The sequence below is a fragment of the Mytilus edulis genome, chromosome 9, assembly GCF_963676685.1.
Source record: "Mytilus edulis chromosome 9, xbMytEdul2.2, whole genome shotgun sequence".
Taxonomy (NCBI): Eukaryota; Metazoa; Mollusca; class Bivalvia; order Mytilida; family Mytilidae; genus Mytilus; species Mytilus edulis.
In genome coordinates this window covers 3618221-3643875 of record NC_092352.1, presented here as the reverse complement: position 1 = coordinate 3643875, position 25655 = coordinate 3618221, and the positions used below count along the sequence as shown (strand labels likewise).

General features: G+C 32.0%; 2 protein-coding genes across 2 annotated transcripts in view; one reads left to right on the top strand and one right to left on the bottom strand.

Annotated features, from left to right (window-relative positions):
• The window catches only part of LOC139487508 (uncharacterized), a 66434-nt gene that overhangs the window by 35436 nt on the left and 5343 nt on the right, over positions 1-25655 (bottom strand). Inside the window, exons 3-9 of the mRNA XM_071272360.1 lie at positions 24873-24950; positions 24091-24300; positions 20418-23760; positions 16557-16681; positions 16015-16090; positions 13586-13683; positions 9854-9935 (exon numbers count right to left, since the gene is read on the bottom strand). Coding sequence (XP_071128461.1) covers positions 9854-9935; positions 13586-13683; positions 16015-16090; positions 16557-16681; positions 20418-23760; positions 24091-24300; positions 24873-24950 — 4012 coding nt within the window. The remainder of the gene's footprint in view (positions 1-9853; positions 9936-13585; positions 13684-16014; positions 16091-16556; positions 16682-20417; positions 23761-24090; positions 24301-24872; positions 24951-25655) is intronic.
• On the top strand, positions 3991-6729 carry LOC139489815 (uncharacterized). The gene has a single exon (XM_071276661.1). The coding sequence runs from the start codon at positions 4030-4032 to the stop codon at positions 5695-5697; it is 1668 nt and encodes a 555-aa protein (XP_071132762.1). The 5' UTR covers positions 3991-4029; the 3' UTR covers positions 5698-6729.

Genomic DNA, 25655 nt, shown 5'->3' with positions numbered 1-25655 from the left:
AATGCATAACCCGGTTTGGTCAACTAAAAAAAAATCATAATCGCATTACATTATAATTGATAATTCAACTTCAGTGTTAAAAAGGAGTTTTGTAACCGGGTCGTTGGAAAACAAGTTCTTTCACATACAGCTTTTTATATGATTAGTCTCAGATTCAAATAAATAATAAGCAAACACTAGAATTCCTACTCTTATAGAACACAAATAATTTTAATTTTACTTTGCATTCAAAAATTTATAACAGCAGAATAGATAGAAATGAAGGTTATAACGCAAATTCAGATTAAAGCTCTCAAATATGCGTTTTCTATATGAATTATGTTTTAATAATTAGAATGTGTTCATGTCCGCCTGGCATGATTCATTAGACCTCGACTTAAATGGTTCCATAAACAATTGGTTAAGTTTCTGTGACCATTTTTTTTTTTATCTTACAGACCTTCATCATAAATTGAATTGCGATCATTTAAGCATTTGTGACATATTAGTGCGTACACTTAAATAATAAATATGTCTTAAATTTTTTTTTATTGAAAAAAAAAAACGCCAGTGAAGTTGTTTGCTATACATGTCCGATCAAGTTATCCGGTTTGTGAAATTTGAAATTTTCAGTTGTTACACATTTTTTTTTTAATTCAAGAACGGTGTAATTTTGTTTGGAAATCTTTGTTGTTTTTAGCTTGCTTGACCCAACAGGAAAAGTATTTTTTTTCATCACTTGGCACGGCTTATTCTCATTTCGCCTTAGCTGTCAAAATAATTATATAAAATTAATCCCAGTTTGCCTTAGTACAAAAAGCCGTCGACTGTCGTTCATTATCTTTCAATACAATTTTTTACATAAATTTTCACATCTAAAATTACTAGGCTGCATTTAACAAACCTTATTTAAAATCATATGTCTTTTTTAATTATAATTCCGGTATCTAGTTTTAAAAAGTTTACTGTGACCCCGCTTGTCAACCAGGATGGCCGTCATGGCTAAGAAATAAACAAAGGGGGCATGCAAGTGTATGATGTCAATTATTTAAACACAGCCGTAGACATAGACAATTCGAAAGGGCCAGGTGATTATCTTCAAAATGTTGAGCTCTACCATTTGTCCATTTACTATAAAATTCTCATATTAGTTCTTACAGTGAGTTGACTGTTAGTGTTGCTCTCCACCAATTGCAACTCATTCTAAATTTTGACCAAATTGCAATTTGTTTTATTAAACCAAATTGTTCAACTGGTCAGAATATTGAACAAATTGTTCAGTCAAAATGTGAAAGTGCAAGGTGATAAAATAAAATATACGTACAATCCTATAAGACTTCAACTCCACTTTAATGATGTTGTGACAAAATTAGTTTATCAGTTTGTATAGTTATATTACAATCATTTCCATGCTAAAGAGGAACTGTTTATTTTGAATTGCTATAAAATTGTCCAAACTAAGCTTTCATATAGTTTTTCTTTCTAAAAGTATTCTATATTTATAAGAATCAGATATCATTTTAAATAAAACATCATATATTCAGTAAAATATGTGTGAAATAACAATATGCTATTGATAAGTTTTCAGGGGAGATAACCTAAAATATTATTCTTTTGAATAAAGACTTTTTGAAAGAAAAGTTATTATCTCCCCCATGGAAACTTCCTACAAACATATCTTGCAATTTTACACATATTTTACTGAATATGAAATGTTTTAATTCACATAATGTCTGATTCTTATAAATATAGAATACTTTTAGAAAGAAAAACTATATGAAAGCTTAGTTTGGACAATTTAATAGCAATTCAAAATAAACAGTTCCCTTTCAGCATGGAAATGAATATAATATAACTATACAAACTGATAAACTAATTTTGTCACAACATCATTAAAGTGGAGTTAAAGTCTTATAGGATTGTAAGTATGTTTTATTTTATCACCTTGCACTTTCATGACTTGGCTGTGGTTTTCTACAGCAGTTGGTTCAAATTTCTGACCAGTTGAACAATTTCATTTTATAAAACAAATTGCAATTTGGTCAAAATTTTGAATGAATTGCAATTGGTGGAGAGCAACACTAACAGTCAACTCACTGTAAAGGACTTATTGCATTGCCCTTAAATGACGAATTTGAAGTTCTTTTTATCAATTTCTATCTATTATTTTCAAACATATATATAAAAGTCATATAGCAAAAATGACTTAGGAAGTCAAGAAGATATACAAATAAATCGACTTGGCCGATATCCTAATAAAACTTATTGACCTTTAATTAAGAGGGTTTTTTTTCAATTTCATTGCGTTTTTACACGCCAGTCACAATTTTGACAGGACTTATTAATGTATACATCCGTCCGTACGTCTGTCCTTCCTTCTATCAGTCCATCCGTCCTTCCTTCCACCCGTGCGTTCCTCCATCTATCAGTCATTCTGTCCGTCCGTCTATCTATCCATCTATCCTTCTGTCCAGCGTAAACATGTTGCACCGTAACTTGAGAACAGCTTATCAAGTTTTCATGAAACTTATTTCTTGAAATGGTCAAACGATCTGTAAACCTTTTAGTGAAAATCAAATTAAATCTTTTTGAGTTACAGGACTTTGTAAGTAAAATAGGAGTGTGTCTTTTAACATGTCGCGCCATATCTCAAAACGATTTATCACACTGTATCAAACTTTACACACTTCTTAGTAATATAAATCTTAATTTCTGCATACTTTTTGGTGATGTTTTGAATTTTGTTTATTAAGCGTTATTTAGTTTTTTTTTGTAAAAAAGGGGGGGTCACATATTGCGATGTATCTCAAAACCTATATAAAAAAATATCATAATGTTAATGTTAAAAAAATAATTAGATATCAGCGTTTGCTATTGAGTATTTATATTCCATTTAAAATTAGTTTGAAGATCAGTGAAATAACGGATACGCCTTTCATTAGGAAAATGTGTATTACTATAATTACCTATGTAAATAAATTTAACAACGCCAAGTTAACTTTATAATAAATATATATTTAAATTCTTTCAAAGACAATGTTCAGATCTGTGTTAACGTTGCTTTTCATAAATTGTTGGTTGTAAAAAAATATAAAAAAACGGGTGATATATATAGACGAAACCGGGTGATTGTGTAAAAACAACAATGACGAAACTGGTGTATTTTAATTTGACATGACCCATTTCTTTCGTTCCATACACAGAAATACAAGTATTGAGATGCTCATAATGACTAGTTTTGCAATCTCCATGTCAGTATCTATCTTCCCGTACCTTTCTTTCCGTACAATGTGAACAATTTAACGAGAAATTAAACAATTTCGAGGCAAGGTTCACTCAATTCGTCATTTTGATGTGCATTTTTACTTATTTCTCCGTTAATATAGAACGGTTGTAGAAAATATTGCATATCACAATAGAGAGTAGTTGTATATCTAAATATATTCTTCGATATCATAAAAAAAATAAGAAAATAAGGAGAAACCTTTCTTTCTTCTGTCTATTAATGTTCCTTCATTGTGCCGGATGTTAGATACCATCGAGTCCGATCAAATTTTGCCGGTGTGGTTTAGACACAGTGATCTAGTTGATCACATACAAATAAATAAATTCAATATACTCAATCCTTAGATGATATAAAAAATTACCAACAAATAGTAAAACTTGAAACTTTAATTTTGGAAATAATAATGTACAAAATTTTAGCAAAGAATTAAAGAATCCAAAGTACATTGTGACCTCATAAACAGATAGTTTAAGTTCTAAATATAGAACAAGGAAGTAAAACTGATTATCAAGGATTGTTCAATTTATACCTTTATTAGGTAAAGTTGTTTACATTTTGTCCTTAATCTAAAAAAAAATATTTTAAAATCACCTATATTTAATAGCAGATATTTTAAAATATACAACATGGGTAGTTCTGTAATCCTTCATATCAAGTAAAAGCAATTTTATCACAAATTTTGATATAATTATTTACCCTGTCATACCTCTTACACGTATGATAACTGTTCAGATATCAAAAGTTCAAATTACACCTTCAGAAATATGGCACAAAACTTTATGACTTGTCAATTCTGTGAAACATCAAATGAGACAAAATGGAAATGTATCAATTGTGATTTGATTCTATGTCAGGAATGTAAAATAAAACTTCATACAAAAGTAAAGAAAAATGAAAATCATAAGGTGGTAGATTTGAAGGAATTCAGTCATTTGGGAGCAAGTGAAACTATCCGTGATGTGGATCTGAAGAATATTCAGTGTGCAACTCACAAAAACGAACTATGTTTTATTTACTGCAAGGACTGCAAAGTGTTGTTATGTGCAGTGTGTCTTTTGGAATCACACCAAAATCATAAACTGGCAAAGATTGATGAAGTGTACAATCAGAAAGTGAAGGAACTACAAGAACTGGATAATAAAATCCTTCAAGAACTGCAAAACTTTGAAAAGTGCAACAAAGATGTACAAGCAATTAAATCAGATGAACAAGCCCAAAACAATGAAATAAAACAGACAATTCTTAAACAACAAAGTGAGCTGAAAGAAAGAATCACTAAAAAGGAAAATATTATTACAGAATTAGACAAACTGTGGATTGCCAGGGAAAAAGAAATTTTTAAACAACTCAAGAATATCAAGACAAAGAGTGATGATCTCAGTGATAAGAAAAGTAAAATTCAAGAGGCATTTCTATCCCACAATGCATCTACCATCTTCAACATATCAGTCAGCGTGGGTTCAGATCTACCTGGTATACTGGACAATTTATTATCAAAACAACAAATCATACTGTCACAAACAAAAGATGAGAGTTCCGGTTTGGATTCATTAGTAACAATTCCATCTCTTAAAGTAACAGGAACATTTACCTCAGATTTGCCATCCATTTATAAGGTTAAGAATTTGATAAATGGTGTCAATATTATGTGTCCTATAGATGACAACATTCAAACCTTTACATTCAAGGACAACAAATGCCTTGCTACAAATATAGCAGAGGATATTGGTGATGAAATAATAGACATGACTGTAACTAATCAAAACAAATTGCTTTTTACAATTGCTTCAAATTCAGAAATTAAACACTTGGAAACATTTACACCTGGTTGTGAGGTGAAAGTTTTCATTTCTATATCACCACTGCATGCAAGAGGTATTCATGCAAGTGTTAATACTATTCTAATAGGATTTGCAGGTGCAGAACAGTTATTCCCTATCGCAGAGACAAGTAGAAGAGGGATAATGATATATGACTATGACTGTAGACATGTGAGAACAATTGAGCGTGATCAAAAGAATCAACTTATATTTTCATCACCAGAGGCTATCACTACAAATATAAATGGAGATATATGTGTAGTAGATAGTACAAATACATCACGGGAAGGTAGAGTTGTTGTTTTAGGGGAATGGGGGAACTTTAAATGGGCTTATAATGGTCACCCTAGTATTAATACTGAAAGTAAATTTACACCCTTTGACTTAGTCACTACATCAACAGGTTTAATATTAGCGACAGATAAAGACAGCAATGCTATCCATATCCTGTCAATGCAGGGTGATCTAGTCACAAGTCTGAATGAAAGTCATGGAATTGAGAAACCATTCTGTCTGAATATTGACCACATAGGTCAGTTACTTATTGGTTGTGGGAGTGGTGGAACAAAAGATGAAATTGCTAAACTGAATGTAGTAAAGATGTCTTTTTAAGAATAACAATATTCATTATTTGATGTAGACAAACATCCAGTATGGACAAATCTCATTTATATAAACTTCACTAATAGTAAATAAGAAGGAAAAATATATCTATTACTTTTATTAGTAAAATACAATTTACATTCAAATTATCAACTCAATACCTTGAAACGGGTAAACAATTATGTACAGCTATAATTTTTATGAAAGTAATAAAAGAAAAATTCAATTTAAAAAATTGTGAAAGGTTACAAAAGGCAAACTCAATAAATATTGAACTACCATACTATAAATAACAAACAAGATCATATAATGTAGGTCACAGTGACTAATGTGTGTCAGGCTTTGCTTTTTACAACACATCATCATATATAGAAAAACCCAACCTAATATGTTTCGCATATGTGAAGAATTTTGAAGTTTGCTGTGAAAACTATTTTATCGATATGGAATTGCATAGATTTAATTCGCTTAATTGTTATTATGTTGTTGCTTCTTGGGGTTTTATATATAAATTTTCCATCTTTGATAGGTCTAAGGCAAAATCAATCCATTATTATACTAAAATACTACAAAGTGTTGTTTGTAGACATTAAAACTTTTGAAACAAATATTGTGGAATTTTGTTAATTTATTACTACAATAAAGAAATATTATGTGAGGTGAATTTTATAATGCAAAACATTCATAACACTTTCAAAACAATCAGATTTAACACATTCATGGTATGATTTTAAAAATCTTATAGATTCACACTGTATTGGAATTCATACTTTGGCCTAAGGATATTTGTTTACCATGTTAAATGTATCATGATTGCATGCACTCTTTGTGACAATTCTTAGTTTTTGGATTACTCTATCAAATGATGAAATGATCAAATATTCTATTTTCAATAGAATAACAGCCATGTACTTTATTTTTTTAGGTAAAATAGGAAGCAAATTCTGCAAATCTTTATGCAATAAGTGAGAAAATGTGTATTTAAAGGTTTTTCCTATTGCATAATCCCAGGTGTGTTATAAAAATCTTTAAACATGCATCTATAACATCAATTTACTTTATCATTATAACAAAATAAAACAAATACGTAAATTTTTGAATTTGCTAAATTGACCACTGTATATCTTTCTTTTTCCACACATACACATACACATACTTTTGAAGTATACTTGTAGATCTTAATCATTGGTCATTTCAAACATTAATTTCTTTTAAAAAAAATATCTTGTTTGTGAGTTACCTTTTATAAAGCATTCATCAAATAAGAAATTCTTTAACCTAAGATTTGTATTATATATATTTATCAAAGTCGATTAAATCACATCAAAAAGCTTACTTTCTTAAGCTTTGACCTATTTTTTGATAACTGAAATTGTACTTATGTTTATCAAAGAATTTTTTATACTCAGAATGCATGTACATATGTTGTTGTTATCAGTTGTGTAGCTAGATGGATAAATTCTCCATTGATATTAACTACAAATTTTTTATTTGTATTTCCTCATGGTTATTTAATTAATTCATTGCCTCTTACAATGTCTTATTAAACCCAAATTTCATAAAACCTATATATTAGTGTTGTTTAATTATGATTATCAGTGTAATTTTCTTTAATAAAGTTTTTGATTTTTTTCTGTCTTATTAGTTTATAAATACATTAAATCACTAGAGAATTGAATGAGATGGAGATCAAGAAATATGACTGACAAGATCTGATTATAAGATTCCACCATTTCTACATAAGATAATGCCTGTACCAAGTCAGGAATATGACAGTTGTTATCCATTCGTTTGATGTCTTTGAGCTTTTGATTTTGACATTTGATTAAAGACTTTCCTTTTTTAATTTTCCTTAGAGTTCATTATTTTTTTAACTTTTTTTTTGCAATACAGCATGTACAGATGTCAGCTGACAAAAGTGAATAAGAGAATGAGAAGAGATACAACATACAATAACTATGCCCACCCCAACAGAAAAATGCTATGTAACTGTTCAGGGGAAGCAGGTCAAAGCTGTATTTTAAGTTATTAAATGGAATCTAAACTAGAGGCTCTAAAGAGCCTGTGTCGCTCACCTTGGTCTTTGTGAATATTAAACAATGGACACAGATGGATTCATGACAAAATTGTGTTTTGGTGATGGTGATGTGTTTGTAGATCTTACTTTACTAAACATTCTTGCTGCTTACAATTATCTCTATCTATAACAGTACTTTCTGTGGAAAATGTTATTGAAAATCTTCAAATTTTAACAAAATTGTTAAAAATTGACTATGAAGGGCAATAACTCCTTAGGGGGTCAATTGACTATTTTAGTCATAGTGACTTATTTTTAGTTCTTACTTTGCTGTACATTATTGCTGTTAACAGTTTATCTCTATCTATAATAATATTCAAGATAACAAAAAAAACAGCAAAATTTCCTCAAAATTACCAATTCAGGGGCAGCAACCTAACAACCGATTATCCGATTCATCTGAAAATTCCAGGGCAGATAGATCGTGACCTGATCAACAATTTTACTTCCTGTCAGATTTGCTCTTAATGCTTTGGTTTTTGAGTTATAAGCCAAAAACTGCATTTTACCCCCATGTTCTATTTTTAGCCATGGCGGCCATCTTGGTTTGTTGGCCGAGTTACTGGACACATTTTTTTAACTAGATACCCCAATTATGGCTAAGTTTGGTTAAATTTGGCCCAGTAGTTTCAGAGGAGAAGATTTTTCTAAAAGATTACTAAGATTTACGAAAAATGGTTAAAAATTGACTATAAAGGGCAATAACTCCTAAAGTGGTCAACTGACCATTTTGGTCATGTTGACTTATTTGTAGATCTTACTTTGCTGAACATTATTGCTGTTTACAGTTTATCTCTATCTATAATAATATTCAAGATAATAACCAAAAACAGCCAAATTTCCTTAAAATTACCATTTCAGGGGCAGTAACCCAACAACAGAATGTCCGATTCATCTGAAAATTTCAGGGCAGATAGATCTTGACCTGGTAAACAATTTTACCCTGTCAGATTTGCTCTAAATGCTTTGGTTTTTGAGTTATAAGCCAAAAACTGCATTTTACCCCTATGTTCTATTTTTAGCCATGGCGGCCATCTTGGTTGGTTGGCCGGGTCACGCCACACATTTTTTAAACTACATACCCCAATGATGATTGTGGCCAAGTTTGGTTTAATTTGTCCCAGTAGTTTCAGAGGAGAAGATTTTTGTAAAAGATACCTAAGATTTACGAAAAATGGTTAAAAATGGACTAAAAAGGGCAATAACTCCTAAAGGGGTCAACTGACCATTTCGGTCATGTTGACTTATTTGTAAATCTTACTTTGCTGAACATTATTGCTGTTTACAGTTTATCTCTATCTATAATAATATTCAAGATAATAACCAAAAACAGCAAAATTTCCTTAAAATTATCAATTCAGGGGCAGCAACCCAACAACGGGTTGTCCGATTCATCTGAAAATTTCAGGGCAGATAGATCTTGACCTGCTAAACAATTTTACCCCATGTCAGATTTGCTCTAAATGCTTTGGTTTTTGAGTTACAAGCCAAAAAATGCATTTTACCCCTATGTTCTATTTTTAGCCATGGCCGCCATCTTGGTTGGTTGGCCGGGTCACGCCACACATTTTTTAAACTACATACCCCAATGATGATTGTGGCCAAGTTTGGTTTAATTTGGCCCAGTAGTTTCAGAGGAGAAGATTTTTGTAAAAGTTAACGACGACGGACAATGACGACGGACGACGACGGACGCCGGACGACGGACGCCGGACGCAAAGTGATGGGAAAAGCTCACTTGGCCCTTCGGGCCAGGTGAGCTAAAAAGACATCTCACAGCTCTACATGGTTATAGCTTGAGACTGTCATTTTGTCATCTTTTAGGACGTTATGACTGTTTACAGCTGTAAAGTTTTTGCTGATTTTTGAAGGCCATAAAGTGATCTATTGAAAAACCTGCCTTTTGAACTTTGGTATATAGTTGCCTCATTGCCAATCATACCACATCTTACTTCATATTGTATAATTCAAACTAGAAATATGCAAAATGCTATAATATCTACATAGAACAGAATATTCTATGCAATAGCTCCTTGGGTATCAGATAATGCTACAAAAACGTCCTTATTAACTTAAAGGTCCACTTACAGTTTTGTGATGATCCTCTTGTCTGTAACGACTTTAAGAATTCTGGTGTGTTAGGTACAAACTGAGCAGGGGAAGACTGAAACTGAAAATAGAACAAGTCAAATTGTATTTTATGTTACCTGTCCTTCAGTGGTCAATTAGTTCATATAATTGATAAATGGTTGCTATGAGTAAATATGTAAGTAAGTGGTTACTGTGGCCTTTTCATCTCCCTAACCATGGAGCTACAAGTGATTCCTTAAAACTTTAAACTTTTTTAACCAAATCTCAATGTAATCTGCAGACATGATGATCATAATATTAAATGTAGCTTTATGAAAAGTATAACATCTGCAGTCCAATTGATAGGATATTCATAGGACTCATGAAGTGTACCAGGGACATGTACTAGCATTATTTAGTAACACTACAAACCAATAAAAGTCTGAAATGGCCTATATCTGTACTAGAATGTACTGACTTTTTACTCGACCAGTCTGAATTGGTCTGAAATTTACTTGATAATACTCGACTGTAGTCTAAACCATACTTAACAGTCTGAATTTGTACTTGACCAGTTCTTAACCATTTTATACGAGTCTGAACCATGCTCGACCTAGTCTGAACCATACTCGACCTAGTCTGAACCGTACTCGACCTAGTCTGAACCATACTCGACCTAGTCTGAACCATACTCGACCAAGTCTTAACCAACCTAGACCTATTCTTTGTATCTATCAACTGAATTTTATCAATAAAGGAAATATTTTTAATAAAAATGAAATTTGAACAACAACTTGATATTAAAAATGTATTCAATATAGTATTGAAATTAAAATTTCACAATAATCAATCATAATATAATTTCAACACAATATTAATCAACACTTACATAATAATATATATCAACCTTAAAATACAAATAAAACAAGCTGATCAAATAATCTAAACAATGAATTGTGACTAATATTTTCAATATTATTCAAAATTTTATGAATATTTCTGAAGTATTTTATGCTAACTTGACTATTTTCACCATTAACTTAAGCCTAATATAGATTTATGTTGTCAGTTGACTTTAGTTAATAATGCAGTGAATGTTTTTTTTTATTAATATTTATATAAAATAGTATATAAAATAACTTAATAAATTTTAAAAAAATGAGACCTCCATTGTTTTGTTTTATTAAAACAAGAATTTAATATAATCATGATAATAGAATTTCCATATCGATCCTTGATAACCTTTTTAAAAAAGGAAATGTGTTCCAAAGTAACACTAAGAATTTATTTCAATTGATTTAAGTATTTTTGTCAAATTAAAGACATGCCTTCATTAAGCAATTTAATATGGTATAATTGCCTCAGTACATGTGTGTTTTACCTGTAGGTAAAAAGAAAGGCCTATTTTCTTAAATTCGTGTATTACTTATCTTGTATATTCGAAAGGCCTTGTTTTTTAAGTTAAAAAGGATGTTGCAATTTTGAATAAATGTTATTTAGAATTTAATACCTCTGACCAGGTGTGATCTTATTTATGAGTTTGCCCCCAAGCAGAGGTTATACTTTATATTGCACCACTACTCAGAAAAACAATTTTATTTATTTATTCAATTTTATCCCTTTTTGATATAAATTATATATAATATATTATTTTTTTATCCTATTAGTAAATATAATAATAGATATATTTCTAATATAAGGTTAAACAATTTATAAATTTTGTTGGCTGTTGTTATATATGTCAGTTAAAAAGAAATTTAGTTTAACTGTTAAAAAAGTAGAGGCTATTTGGTCTAGTATGGTTCAGACTGGTCGAGTATTGTTCAGACCGTTGGTTAAGTATGGTTTAGACTGGAAAAATAGGTCGAGTACAGATCAAGAGTGGGTTAAGACTGTTTCAGACTGGTCGAATTATAGTTCAGACTATTTTCAACGGCAAAGATAAGGGTCAAGTACGATTCAGTACAGTCGAGTATGGTTCAGACTGGGGTCGAGTAATGTCAAGTAAAAGTCAGACCAATTCAGACTGGTCGAGTAAAAATCAGTACAGTCGAGTACAGATATAGGCTATTTCAGACTTTAATGGTTTGTAGTGTAAATGGGTTATAGCATTTCTATTTTCTTGTTTTTATAGAGATTATACCATTGTTTTTTTTATTTGAATTGTTTTACACTAGTCATTATAGGGCCCAATTATAGCTAGCTGTTCCTTGTAAGCTAAGGGTCCATGTCGAAGGCAGTACTTTGACCTATAAGAGTTTACTTTTTACACATTGTGACTTGGATGGAGAGATGTCTCATTGGCACTCATACCACATCTTCTTCTTTCTATTTATTATAAACATTCTAGGTTGACAAATGAACCATGAAAATAAGGTAAAAATAAGATTAACATTGTGAGAGGGACATGTACAACTTACTATCATTATAAATGTTTTTAACAGTTGACCTATTCTATATAACTTCATGGTTGAGTTATTGCTTATAGACTTTAAGTAATAGTGCTAATTTAAAAAAAAATCTTTGACCAATGAGCAATTCAAAGTAGGTCAAGATAGCATCAGAGAAACAGACCTCATAGTAAACTAGAGGATTCAAGGAGCATGAATCATACATCTTGTAAAATATGTAATACTGATATCAATACAAGAGTGCACATGCTGAACTGTTGCGCCTGTTTTACTTATAATTTAGTTTATGTTGAAAATCTTTAATATGAAGGTTTAATACAAGAATCTCATAAACTTGACATAATCAATTTTATATGAAAATGAAGTCATGGCCTAATGAATTTGGCCAGAAAGACATGTACCCATACACCAAATATATTGGCTCTGTAGCTAATAGCACCTGAGAAACATAAAACCACAAAAATATTTACATGGACCAATGAACCATAAAAATAAGGTCAAGTTTATATGATCCCTGCCAGAGACACGTACACCTTACAATCCTTCAATTCACCAAATATACTAGACCTATTGCGTATAACTTTTTGGAATTTTGAATTCTCAATGCTCTTCAACTTTGTACTTGTTTGGCTTTATAAATATTTCGATATGAGCGTCACTGATGAGTCTTGTGTAGACGAAACGCGCATCTGGCGTACTAAATTATAATCCTGGTATTTTTGATAACTAATATAATATCTGAGAAATAGACTGAACCACAAAAACCCAACAGAGTTTAATGAAACCATGAAATTGATCCTATAACTCCTAATAATTGTAAAAAACAATTCAAGCTGTCAAAAAACCAATTAGCATGAAAATGAGGTCAAGGATAATGGATTATGACCGATAGAAACTTCGTACTAAAAGGTATGAAGCCGTCCAGATCTTCTTCCTTCCAAAATATAAAGCTTTAGGAAATAGTTGAAGTAGTTGTTGTATGTATTACTTATCTCTCTTGGCGAGACTAAATATTTCAAAATAGTCCATTAATTCTTACACAACATGTTTTGCTTACCATATTTGCTGTTGAAAGATTCTTTATAAATATAACTGTTATCAAAAAGATAAATTATAAAAAAGAAGATGTGGTATGATTGCCAATTAGACAACTCTACACAAGAAACCAAATGACAAAGAAATGAACAAATATAGGTCATCATACAGCCTTCAACAAAAACTCTTACATTTATTTAGTTGAGGTGATTATGTAGTATAAATGAGTAAACAGATTACAGTATTGTTCTGTAAATACTAACAGATGAATTTCCTGGATCCTGATTAGATATTAAAGTTTTACCTGAAACATTATTGATGACGACGGTTGACTTTTTAATCTTGGTTTGTCATCATTCAAGTCAATATAGAAACTCTCGTCTTCTGTCATTGACTCAGTCTCTGTAAAACAAATTGTACTTTAATAATTATTTCCTAAATTCATGTTTTCATCCCATCACTTTGACCACTAATACATTAATTCTAATTTATTACACTATCAAGTATAACAATAAAACAACAGAAATGGTACTAGCCAATACACAGTTACTTTTCTAAAAGTATCACACTGCAAGGTATTACTTACTTAGATCATACATACAATACTTTTGAATTCTAGGAAAACACTGGCTTCAAATTTTCATTTATTTCATGCAATCATCAAACACATATAAAAGCACTTGACGCAATCTGCACTAGGGGTGTTATTTCTCAATTGAGGAAACCAGATTTAAATGATGACATCAACATTTCATCTCATATTGTGATTGGAAGGTCATGAACTTCTAATGTTGACAACTATGAGTTATCTAGCAAACTATGTACCACATATTCACTTTTTATTTGATGACCTGGGATAAAATCTCTAATTTGGCATTAAAATTAGAAAGATCATAATATCAAAGGGAACATGTTTACTAAGTTTGAAGTTGGTCGAACTTCAACTTCATCAAAAACTACCTCGACCAAAAACTTTAACCAGAACTTTAACCTGAAACAGGACAGACGGACGAACAAACGGACAAACGAACTAACAAACGGACAGACGAATGGACGCACAGACCAGAAAACATAATGCCAATAAATGGGGCATAAAAAAGTTTCTATTAACATCTTGGCACTTTAAAAAGAGGGTAGATATGCCCTTTACCACCAGGCTTCAAACGGTCATTTTCAGCTACCGTTAGCGTCAAGTTGGTTAAAATTTTACCATGATTCGTCAAACTGTCCTTATCATGTTTTGTCAGAGATCTTAAACAATTATCGCTACCGTCATTTTGGGGGAAAATTTAATGTGATTCCGCAAAATCAGTAAAAAAATTTATCGTCTAAAAGAAAGCGTACATTTTATCATCATGTACCAAAAATTACTGTTAACATCATTTGGTAGAAATTTTTAAAGTTATTCATCTTGAAGGTACCCCTATTACCACCCTCTAAAAAGATTGATGTGTATACTTACCTTGATTGTCATTCCTTCTGACTGCACCACTTATTACACTCCCTTTCATTGTATAACTCCCTTGTTTCTCCCAGTCAGTGGTAGGATACCAGGACAGATGAGGGAGAGGTTTATGTGTATACTTACCTTGATTGTCTTTCCTTCTGACTGCACCACTTGTTACACTCCCTTTCATTGTATAACTCCCTAGTTTCTCCCAGTCAGGGGCTAGGATACCAGGACAGAAGGGGGAGGGGTTAATGTGTATACTTACCTTGATTGTCTTTCCTTCTGACTGCACCACTTGTTACACTCCCTTTCATTGTATAACTCCCTAGTTTCTCCCAGTCAGGGGCTAGGATACCAGGACAGATGAGGGAGGGGTTTATGTGTATACTTACCTTGATTGTCTTTCCTTCTGACTGCACCACTTGTTACACTCCCTTTCATTGTATAACTCCCTAGTTTCTCCCAGTCAGGGGCTAGGATACCAGGACAGAAGGGGGAGGGGTTTATGTGTATACTTACCTTGATTGTCTTTCCTTCTGACTGCACCACTTGTTACACTCCCTTTCATTGTATAACTCCCTAGTTTCTCCCAGTCAGGGGCTAGGATACCAGGACAGAAGGGGGAGGGGTTTATGTGTATACTTACCTTGATTGTCTTTCCTTCTGACTGCACCACTTGTTACACTCCCTTTCATTGTATAACTCCCTAGTTTCTCCCAGTCAGGGGCTAGGATACCAGGACAGATGAGGGAGGGGTTTATGTGTATACTTACCTTGATTGTCTTTCCTTCTGACTGCACCACTTGTTACACTCCCTTTCATTGTATAACTCCCTAGTTTCTCCCAGTCAGGGGCTAGGATACCAGGACAGAAGAGGGAGGGGTTAATGTGTATACTTACCTTGATTGTCTTTCCTTCTGACTGCACCACTTGTTACACTCCCTTTCATTGTATAACTCCCTAGTTTCTCCCAGTCAGGGGCTAGGATATACCAGGACAGAAGGGGGAGGGGTTAATGTGTATACTTACCTTGATTGTCTTTCCTTCTGACTGCACCACTTGTTACACTCCCTTTCATTGTATAACTCCCTAGTTTCTCCCAGTCAGGGGCTAGGATACCAGGACAGAAGGGGGAGGGGTTTATGTGTATACTTACCTTGATTGTCTTTCCTTCTGACTGCACCACTTGTTACACTCCCTTTCATTGTATAACTCCCTAGTTTCTCCCAGTCAGGGGCTAGGATACCAGTACAGATGAGGGAGGGGTTTATGTGTATACTTACCTTGATTGCCTTTCCTTCTGACTGCACCACTTGTTACACTCCCTTTCATTGTATAACTCCCTAGTTTCTCTGAGGCCTGACAAAAACAATGACATTGCTCAAATCAAATTACTGTCATAAGTTTGTAAGTAAAGCATTTAAGATCATCTCATTTGCAAATGGTAATTGACTATCTAATCTATATTAATGTTTTGAATAAGATTTTGTCCATAGTAATTGGATGCCCTACTTGCACTATCATTTTCTATGTTCAGTGGACCCTAAAAGTGGGGTAAAAACTCAAATTTGACATTAAAATTAGAACAATCATATCATAGGGAACATGTATACTTAGTTTCAAGTTGATTGGACTTCAACTTCATCAATAACTACCTTAATCAAAAACGTTAACCTGTAGCAGGACAGACAGACAGATGAACAGAGGCACAGACAGAAAACATAATGCCCCATTTAAAAATTCAAGAATAACATTGTTGTAAAAAAAAGTTTTGTGTCCATTGTTTTTTTTTTTAAAGCTTTACATTATTCATATTTCTACTTACAGTACATCTCAAGTCACTTTGGTTCTGTCTTTTACCACTTATAGGTATATCTTCACTACCTCCATGGTTTGGTCTTATCGTTATTTGGTTTTTCTTTGCAAAGATATCATCTGGATGTTGTAACGCTAAAATATAAAATTGAGGTATGATTCAGCCTATTAACAATTTTTATCATATACTTTAATTATATATAACTTATAATATTTACAGTATGATAATAGCATTAATTTCAATAAAATGTGAAATCACAATAAAGGGCTGCGCTTTAGCGCATGATACGCCCGTTGCTCTTTTAACTTGTCTTTTATGCTTTAAATGAATTTATATGATCAACTAGAAATATATATACAAATCAAAAGGGATGTTACATTAATATATTCACCAAAGTTTCATAAAATCCCCCTTTTTTAAGTATAAAAATTCATTACTTAAGAAAACGTAAAATCTAAAATTTATAAAAATGGAAAGGGAGCTTATGTCAATAGATATAAACAATTTATCAAAGTTGCATAACATTTTGTGAAAGTGTTAGTTATTGTCCCAAAATTGGAAAATCCCCCCTTTTTTAAGCATAAAAATTCATAACACGGAAATGTTATCTGAAATTTATAAAAATTGAAAGGGAGCTTACATCAATATATATAAACAATTCACCAAAGTTTCATGGACATTGGTGAAAGCCTTTTTGAGTTATTGTCCGAAGTGTTGAAAATCCCCCTTTTTTTAAGAATATAGCCCCATAAATCCAAAACTTAAAATCTGAAATTTAAAAAAATTGAAAGGGAGCTTACATCAATAGATATAAACAATTCATCAAAGTTTCATGGACATTGGTGAAAGCCTTTTTGAGTTATTGTCCGAAGTGTTGAAAATCCCCCTTTTTTTATGAATAAAGCCCCATAAATCCAAAACTTAAAATCTGAAATTTATAAAAATTGAAAGGGAGCTTACATCAATAGATATAAACAATTCACCAAAGTTTCATGGACATTGGTGAAAGCCTTTTTGAGTTATTGTCCGAAGTGTTGAAAATCCCCCCTTTTTTATGAATAAAGCCCATTAAATCCAAAACTTAAAATCTGAAATTTAAAAAAAACGAAAGGGAGCTTTACGTCAATAGATATAAACAATTCACTTAAGTTTCATGGAAATTGGTGAAAGTGTTTTTGAGTTATTGTCCGAAGTGTGGACGACGGACAGACAGACGGACGGTCGGACGGACGGACGGACAACGGTATACCATAATATGTCCTGTCTAAAAGACGACGGGCGCATAAATACTGAACTCCGTTGAAATTCAAAACAGAAAGTCCCTTATCAAATTGCAAAATCAAAAGCTCAAACATATCCAACAAATTGATAACCGTCATATTCCTGACTTGGTTCAGGTAAAATTGAGAAAGGAAATGGTGAATATGTCAAAGCGACAACCACCCGACCATAGAGCAAACAACAGCCGAAGGCAACCAATGGGTCTTCAATGTAGCGAGAATTCCTGCACCCGTAGGTGTCCTTCAGCTGGCCCCTAAAATATGCATAATAGTACAGTGATAATGGACGTCATACTAAACTCCGAATTATACACAAGAAACTAAAATTTAAAATCATACAAGACTAACAAAGGCCAGAGGCTCCTGACTTGGGACAGGCGCAAAATTGCGGCGGGGTTAAACATGTTTATGAGATCTCAACCCTCCCCCTATACCTCTAGCCAATGTAGAAAAGTAAAACAATAACAATACGCACATTAAAATTCAGTTCAAGAGAAGTCCAAGTCTGATGTCAAAAGATGTAACAAAAGAAAATAAATAAAATGACAATAATACATAAATAACAACAGACTACTAGCAGTTAACTGACATGCCAGCTCCATACCTCAATTAAACTGATTGAAAGATTATGTCTTCATCATATGAATATCAGGTACAATCCCTCCCGTTAGGGGTTTAGTATCATACTATCATAAAATATATGAGAAGAACATAACCCGTGTCATGCCAACAACTGTTTTTTTAGAAATAAATGTGTTTAGTTCCGATGCAAAGACCCTATCAGTGAATCAATGTTAAAGCCAAAATATGCAATCTTTAATGACCTGACAACAGTATCGTAACTATATCCCCTTTTAATAAGTCTATTTAAAGGTTTTGTTAGTTTCTGAGGAGAATACTGACATTTTTGTGCTTTATAAAGAATATTTCCATAAAATTTTGGATGTGAAATACCTGAACGTATAAGATGTCTGCATGTTGAGTTATATTTACGAATTATTTCCTTATACCGGTGATAAAATTTAGTAAATGTTTTGACCAGTTTGTGATATCGAAAACCCTGGTGTAATAATTTTTCAGTAATACATAAATTTCTCTCGCTAAAATCTAATACATTGTTACATACACGAGCGAATCGTACAAGTTGAGATATATAAACACCATAAGATGGTGACAAGGGAACGTCACCATCTAAAAATGGATAATTAACAATAGGAAATGAAAAATCATCTCTTTTATCATAAATTTTTGTATTAAGCTTCCCGTTTATGATATAGATATCAAGATCGAGGAAAGGGCAGTGGTCATTGTTATCATTAGCTTTATTTAAAGTAAGTTCTACAGGATAAATTTCTTTAGTATACATACTGAAGTCGTCATTATTTAGAGCCAATATATCATCCAAATATCTAAAAGTATTGTTAAATTTTTGTATCAAATGTTGTTTTGATGGGTCTTTGCTAATTTTAGTCATAAATTGTAACTCATAACAATACAAAAACAGGTCCGCAATAAGTGGTGCACAGTTAGTCCCCATTGGAATTCCAATAACTTGACGATATACGGAATCTCCAAAGCGAACAAAAATGTTATCAAGTAAAAATTCAAGTGCATAAATAGTATCAAAGCATGTCCAATTGACATAGTTCTTTTGTTTATTGCTACTAAAAACTGATCTAAAATAGTTTGAACATATGTACTCGCATTCCGACTTTTTAAATGCCCAGTTAATTAGGGATGTGAATTTTTTCTTAATAAGAATATGAGGCAAAGTGGTATATAGGGTAGAAAAATCAAAACTTTGAACAGATTCAAAATCACCAATATATGCATGCAATTTATCAAGTACTTCCAACGAGTTTTTGACACTCCAAAAGTAATTAATTCCACTATTTTCAAAGGCCTTATTTGAACAATTTATTATCAGGTTTTTTATTGTACCAAGTGTACTAGTAAGTAAAACAGACAATTTAGTAGTTGAACAATGGCTGGAAGATGAAATAAATCTATATTTGTAAGGTTTTTTGTGCAGCTTCGGAAGCCAGTACATAGTTGGGACTTTCATTGTGTTTGGTTCTGCTTGTAAAGAAGTAGCTAAAAGTTTATGTTTGTTACAGATGTCGTTTTCTGAAAATGAAGTGTTTTCTTTTGTAGAAAATGGTGGATTGAATCTGGTTTCATAGCTAGCTTAACCTCTCACTTGTATGAAAGTCGCATCAAATTCTTTGAATTTCATATTTTCTGAAATGGTGCAGGAAAATATAAAAAAAATAAAATTATCAACTGCTTCTGGATTCGGTTTCACAAAAAAACTTATGATTAAGATTGATCGCAAGGTTGAGTTATGAACAATTCAGTATACTTAGTCGTAAGCGTTTTTGTGATACTGACTCCTGGTTATTATCCCATACCTTCCATGGCATTTTGGAAAATATATATTGAGGGTACATTTGTTTCATTGAATCATTTCAGGTAAATCAATTAATCAACCATGAACTAACTGTATATGCAACCATGTTATTATCCATCAGCAGACAGATATTCATATATATATATATATTTTTAAAGCTTTACATTTACTTATACTTACTATGGTCACTAAGACCTTGTACTAAAGGTTCTATCTTGTTTGTTTCATTCATGGAACACGATTCTTCTGGAGTGAAATCTTTCCTTTTAGAGTTGCAGTCTGCAAAGTAATATCCCCTTGCAGAACTTTTGCTATAATCAGCAGAATAATCAACATTTACAGATCTAGAGTTCTTACTATATTCTGGAGAGCATTCTTCATTCATAAAGTTCTTTGATTCTGAAGAGAAATTTTCCCTTACAAAGTTATTCCTACAGGTTTGTGAGTTATCTCCCCTTACAAAGTTCTTACTCTCCAACATCTTATATGTTCCTTGTTTTCTAGAATGCTTTAATTGGTTTTTATTTTCAAACTGACTCCCAAATTCAGATTCATTATTATAATTTTCTGACTGGCACTGACTGTTTGTTAAGGCCGTATTAAGTGTACTTTTTTGGGACAAATTATCTCCCTTGTCACTTGTTTGTGAGATATTATCAGTGATATAATATTCTTTTTCACTACACTCCTGTACACTTGCGTTCTGATCAACTGATTCCCATGTATCATTTAGCATGTACATATTGTCCTGTTCATTTAGATTCTGTTGTTGAAAAGTCCCGATATTATCAGCAGATTTTAAACTGCTTGCAGATTCAGAAGTTAAATTAATTTTCTCACAAAACTGTTGACAATTTTTTGTTGCAAGATTTATATTTACATTGTAATGGTTAAAATTATTCTTATTTTCAGTCATCTTTTCTTGATAAAGCTGATTTTCAGAAAATGAATTGCTTTCCCTGATTTTTTGTGATAAACATAATGCAGAATCTTTGATAAAACTTTTTTGTGTACAAGTATTCTGACTTGTACTTTCATCTGATAAATGAAACAAATCAGGAGAAAAATTCAGATCATTTAAAGATTTAACAGGAAAGTGTCTGTCTAATGGTGTATCTTTTTTTCCCATCTCACATTCTTTGTCCGTCTGTAAATCCTTAGCAGAATTACAATATATCCTATGACTTTCCTTCTCAATAGAACCAGTGGTTTGTTTTTCTACAGATGGTAAACTGAGATCACTCTGAGATAGACTGACTTCATTTGGAATATTAGATGGATTAACTGAAAAAGAATGGTCTAGAATCTGTTCTTCTGTGGTTTTACTATTATCTGTCAGAATGTCACAATCGCTCATACTTTTGAAATCCTCTTCCTGGGAGAATGTATCTTGTTGAATGTTCTGTTTACATGTGATTTCATTGTTGTCAGGACCTCTAATGTGTACACTTTTAGATAGATCCTGTTCCGTAGGTGATAGTTCAGAATTATCTTCCAACTTTGTAATGTTTATGCTGCTTTCTGCTACATCCTCAATTACGGCGGCAGATTTATTGTATTCCTGCTTCATATCTGAATCAACACTGTAATGAATAGATGAACTACCCTCAACTGACTTGGAAAATTCCTGTATATCAGTATTGTCATGGTGTATATTATTGGTCACTGCTGATTCTAAATGAAATTTTGGTTGGTCATCAATGTTTATGTCTGTGTTTTCGGTATATTCAGGAGTCATGTTTGTGATTTCTCCACTTTCAGTGGGATTACTATTTTTATCAGAATCATCAAAGATGTCTTTTGTTAATTGAAGTGTTTCATTCTTTTTATCAATTAACTGTTCTTTCATGCTTATTTCATTGGGGTTGTTAACTTCACAAAAATTAGTACATGTACTATTATTTTCCCGTTTAGAATAATCACAATCGTCAAATACCACTGTAGTGTCTGGCTGAGACAAGTCTGTTGTATTACCTACAGTAGACTGTCCCTCGACAGTATCAATCAAAGGGTCAGAATCAGACACATAAGATAAGGGAGAGAAATTAATATCAAAGCTCACGGCAAGATCGTCATTTACATATGACAAATGTTCATCATCCATTGTAAAAAGATCATTCTTATCAAGTTCAGAACTACCATGTAAAATATCCTTTCTAATGTCTTGTTCATCTGGACTTGACTTAGTTTGAATACAACCTTGCAATATAGTTTTAGGTGGTAGCTTGTTATTAAGTGGAACTTCAGAGCTTTCATGAAATGGGGACAATACCTCAGAGCTATTATTTGATAAAATCCCTGCCTTACTGTCATCTTGTGTCACTTGTTTAGAATAAGTGGAAAAGTCTACATTATTGAGATAAATTTCATCTTTCAACTCGAATGCCATTTCTTTTTTTGTTCTCTCTTGATTTTCTAAAACAACATTAGGTGTAAGGGGAGATAACTCTATTTTTACAGAACTCCATTCCTGACTAGATCTGACTGAATCATTCAAACACTGTGTACTGTCCTGATCTTCTGTAGATACTTGTTCATTATAATTAGGTGACATTTTACTAATTGTAATTTCTGTATGATCTAATTCCAATCTTTCTATCTGATTTTTTCTATGTTCCTCTTTAATGATGTTGTCACTAAAATCTTTCTTTTCTTCACAGTACAAGTAATTGCTCTGATTTTTTATGTTATTTGAGTTGGAATATTTAACTTCCTCTTTGTTCAATTCCATTACATGTGACAAAGTTGAAGTTGTAGATTTATTCTTTCCATTGCTAATTTTCATATCGTGTGACAAAGTTGAAGGTGAAGACTTTTTCTTTCCAAGCAATGCCATTATTTGTGTCATCGATCTTTTAGAATTTTGATCCTCTGATGTAGTTTCATTACATGGCTTTGGTCCTCCACTTGTTGACTTCTCGTTTTTGTTAACATTAGTAATTATTGTATCATTTTTTATGAAGTTAATATTTTCCGATATTAAGTTTTTTGTTGGCAAACAAATATTTGTATGGTCAGGTGATTGCAAGCATTTGTTATTGTCATCCATAGAAGGAGAAGCCTCTTTTACAAAATTTTCAACATTTATCTCAGTGCAAATCTGTCGACTTGTTCCTGGACTATAGAGTGACCTTCCAGGACTAAGAAATGACTTTCCTGGACTATGGAGGGATTTAAGTTTATTTCCGTATGATGACCATGGTGAAAACTGATTACTTTGTGCAGAAGCATTTTCATCAGACAAGATTTTGTAATCTAATGTTTGCTCTGAAATTTTTGATATAGAATTAAAGTTTTGTGAAAATAATTGCTGTCTTGATGGCGCTTGCAATAAAGGTGTTTCTGTGTTATGTGGTGCTGAATTGAAACAATATTTATCTGAATTGTTGGTTGATCCATTTTGAAAGCTTGCTCTTTTCTTCCTTAGAAGTTCCAAATAAGTTTCACCAGAACTAGGTTCATGGGGTACCAGTTGGTTCCCTTCATTTTCTGGTTGTTTTACAAGTCTTGGTGGAACAAAGCCCTGAAAATACAATGAAAAATCTTAAATGTACAATATCTATAAAATTCTGTAGATATGTTTATCATTTAAACAAACTATACTGTATGACTTCCTCTATATAATTTTTGAGGATGGATATATTGAAATGGGTTGCAAAAAAATCCATAAACTTTCAGCATCAGTTAATCCTGTATCCTGCAGTGTTTATTATTCAATCATTTAAATAAACATTTACTATCAAATTATTGGAATCTGGACTGCTAATGACTAAGCATATTTGAAAACCACAGACAATTTTACTTCAATTATTAAAAGTTCTGAGTGTTTTTAACTGTAGATATTTCATCTTACTGTTCTTTTTCTCTTTAGACCTGTCCTAACTGGTACCCTTACAAGACAGGCAACAGGCTTTACTGGTTCCACAATAGTTTGTACTGTTGATTTCTCCTCCTCTATCAGTATAAAATATCTGTCACTCTCTAGTTGTTCTCCCTTTACTATAGCCTCAGGTTTAATGTACATAGAATCTAACTTAGTCTTCTTATCATCATGTAGAACAGCCTAAAATAGTCAAACTTTTATCTCTAGTGATCATCATCCTTGTAACCTTCCACTGATTATGTGCTATGTTTACAATGCTTCAAGATCTTACAAAATCTGATTGGGTAACAAATTTTTGTGGTTGTGAAATTCTTAACCAAATAAGGACAATGGAGTTTCTTTCAAACATATTTATATAACTGAAAAACTCTCTTCAGAGATTGCCCTTTTTAGTTTAGAAATTCTAAATTTTGGTCCCAATGCTCTTTTACTTTGTAGCTATTTTTGCCTGTAAACCTTTTTTATTTCCACCATCACTGATGAGACTTTTGTAGATGAAAAGTGCATTTGGCGTACAAAATTATAAGCCTGGTAACTTTGTTAAGTTTTTTTTTAATTGTTAATGAACTTTAATTACTTTTGACATGTTTGATAGATAACTGTTTAACCATTCTTAATATTAGTACATTGAAATAGGTATGGGTTCTAAATGATTCTTTGTTTGTAAATCGGTTGAAGTTCAATTCTGTTTTAAATGATTAAATAAACATTTTCTGCTGTATAAAAACTGTAAAATTATAATTTATTCATACCTTGTTGGCAGTGGTCACTGACAGAACTCCATCATGCCAAGTCTTAGCTTTTTTAGTTTTCTGATGTGTATATAGTACCTATTAAATACAAAGAATTATAATTAGATTAGTCAGATGTTTATAAAATTGAGATTGGAAATATCTGACAACAGCTGAAGGCCACCAATGGGTCTTCAATGCAGCGAGAAACTCCTGCTACCAAAGGCGTGCAAAAGCTGTTATGAGTCAGATGTTTATGTATACATCAATTTTATTATCTGTTGAAATCTGTGACTTTTTCAAGTTACTTAAAATTAACAAATTCATTCCACCAAATGAATTAAACAAATTTGAACTTTAAAATCAGTTTCAAATAATAACCTTCACTTATAAATGCTCCTTACAAATTATGTAATTACTGCCACAGAATTTCAATAAGATTACAAAATGTTCCAATATTCCTACATTGTATCTAATCATTAAAGGTTTTATGAGTGAGAATTAGATTTGGCTTGATAGATCAACTTTAGGCTAGTTGATAATAAACAATCCTTCAACAATTTAAATCAAATCATAACGAGAGTTGATATCAAGGGAGCATTTCTTTCTATAAACACAAACGATGCAAACGGCTAAGCGTGCACATGTTTTGATAATTTCTTCCAAACATATGTTTGCAAAGTTTACATAAACTTTGACAAAACTATGCAAACGCTAAAAATGCGTCTGCATTTTGTCGTTTGTTAGTACAAACGCTGCATTTGTATTTGTTTCTAACTTCAACCTGATTAAACGAAATATATG

Coding starts and splice junctions, on each gene's coding strand:
- LOC139489815 (XM_071276661.1), top strand. CDS start 4,030: ATGGCACAAAACTTTATGACTTGTCAATTCTGTGAAACATCAAATGAG.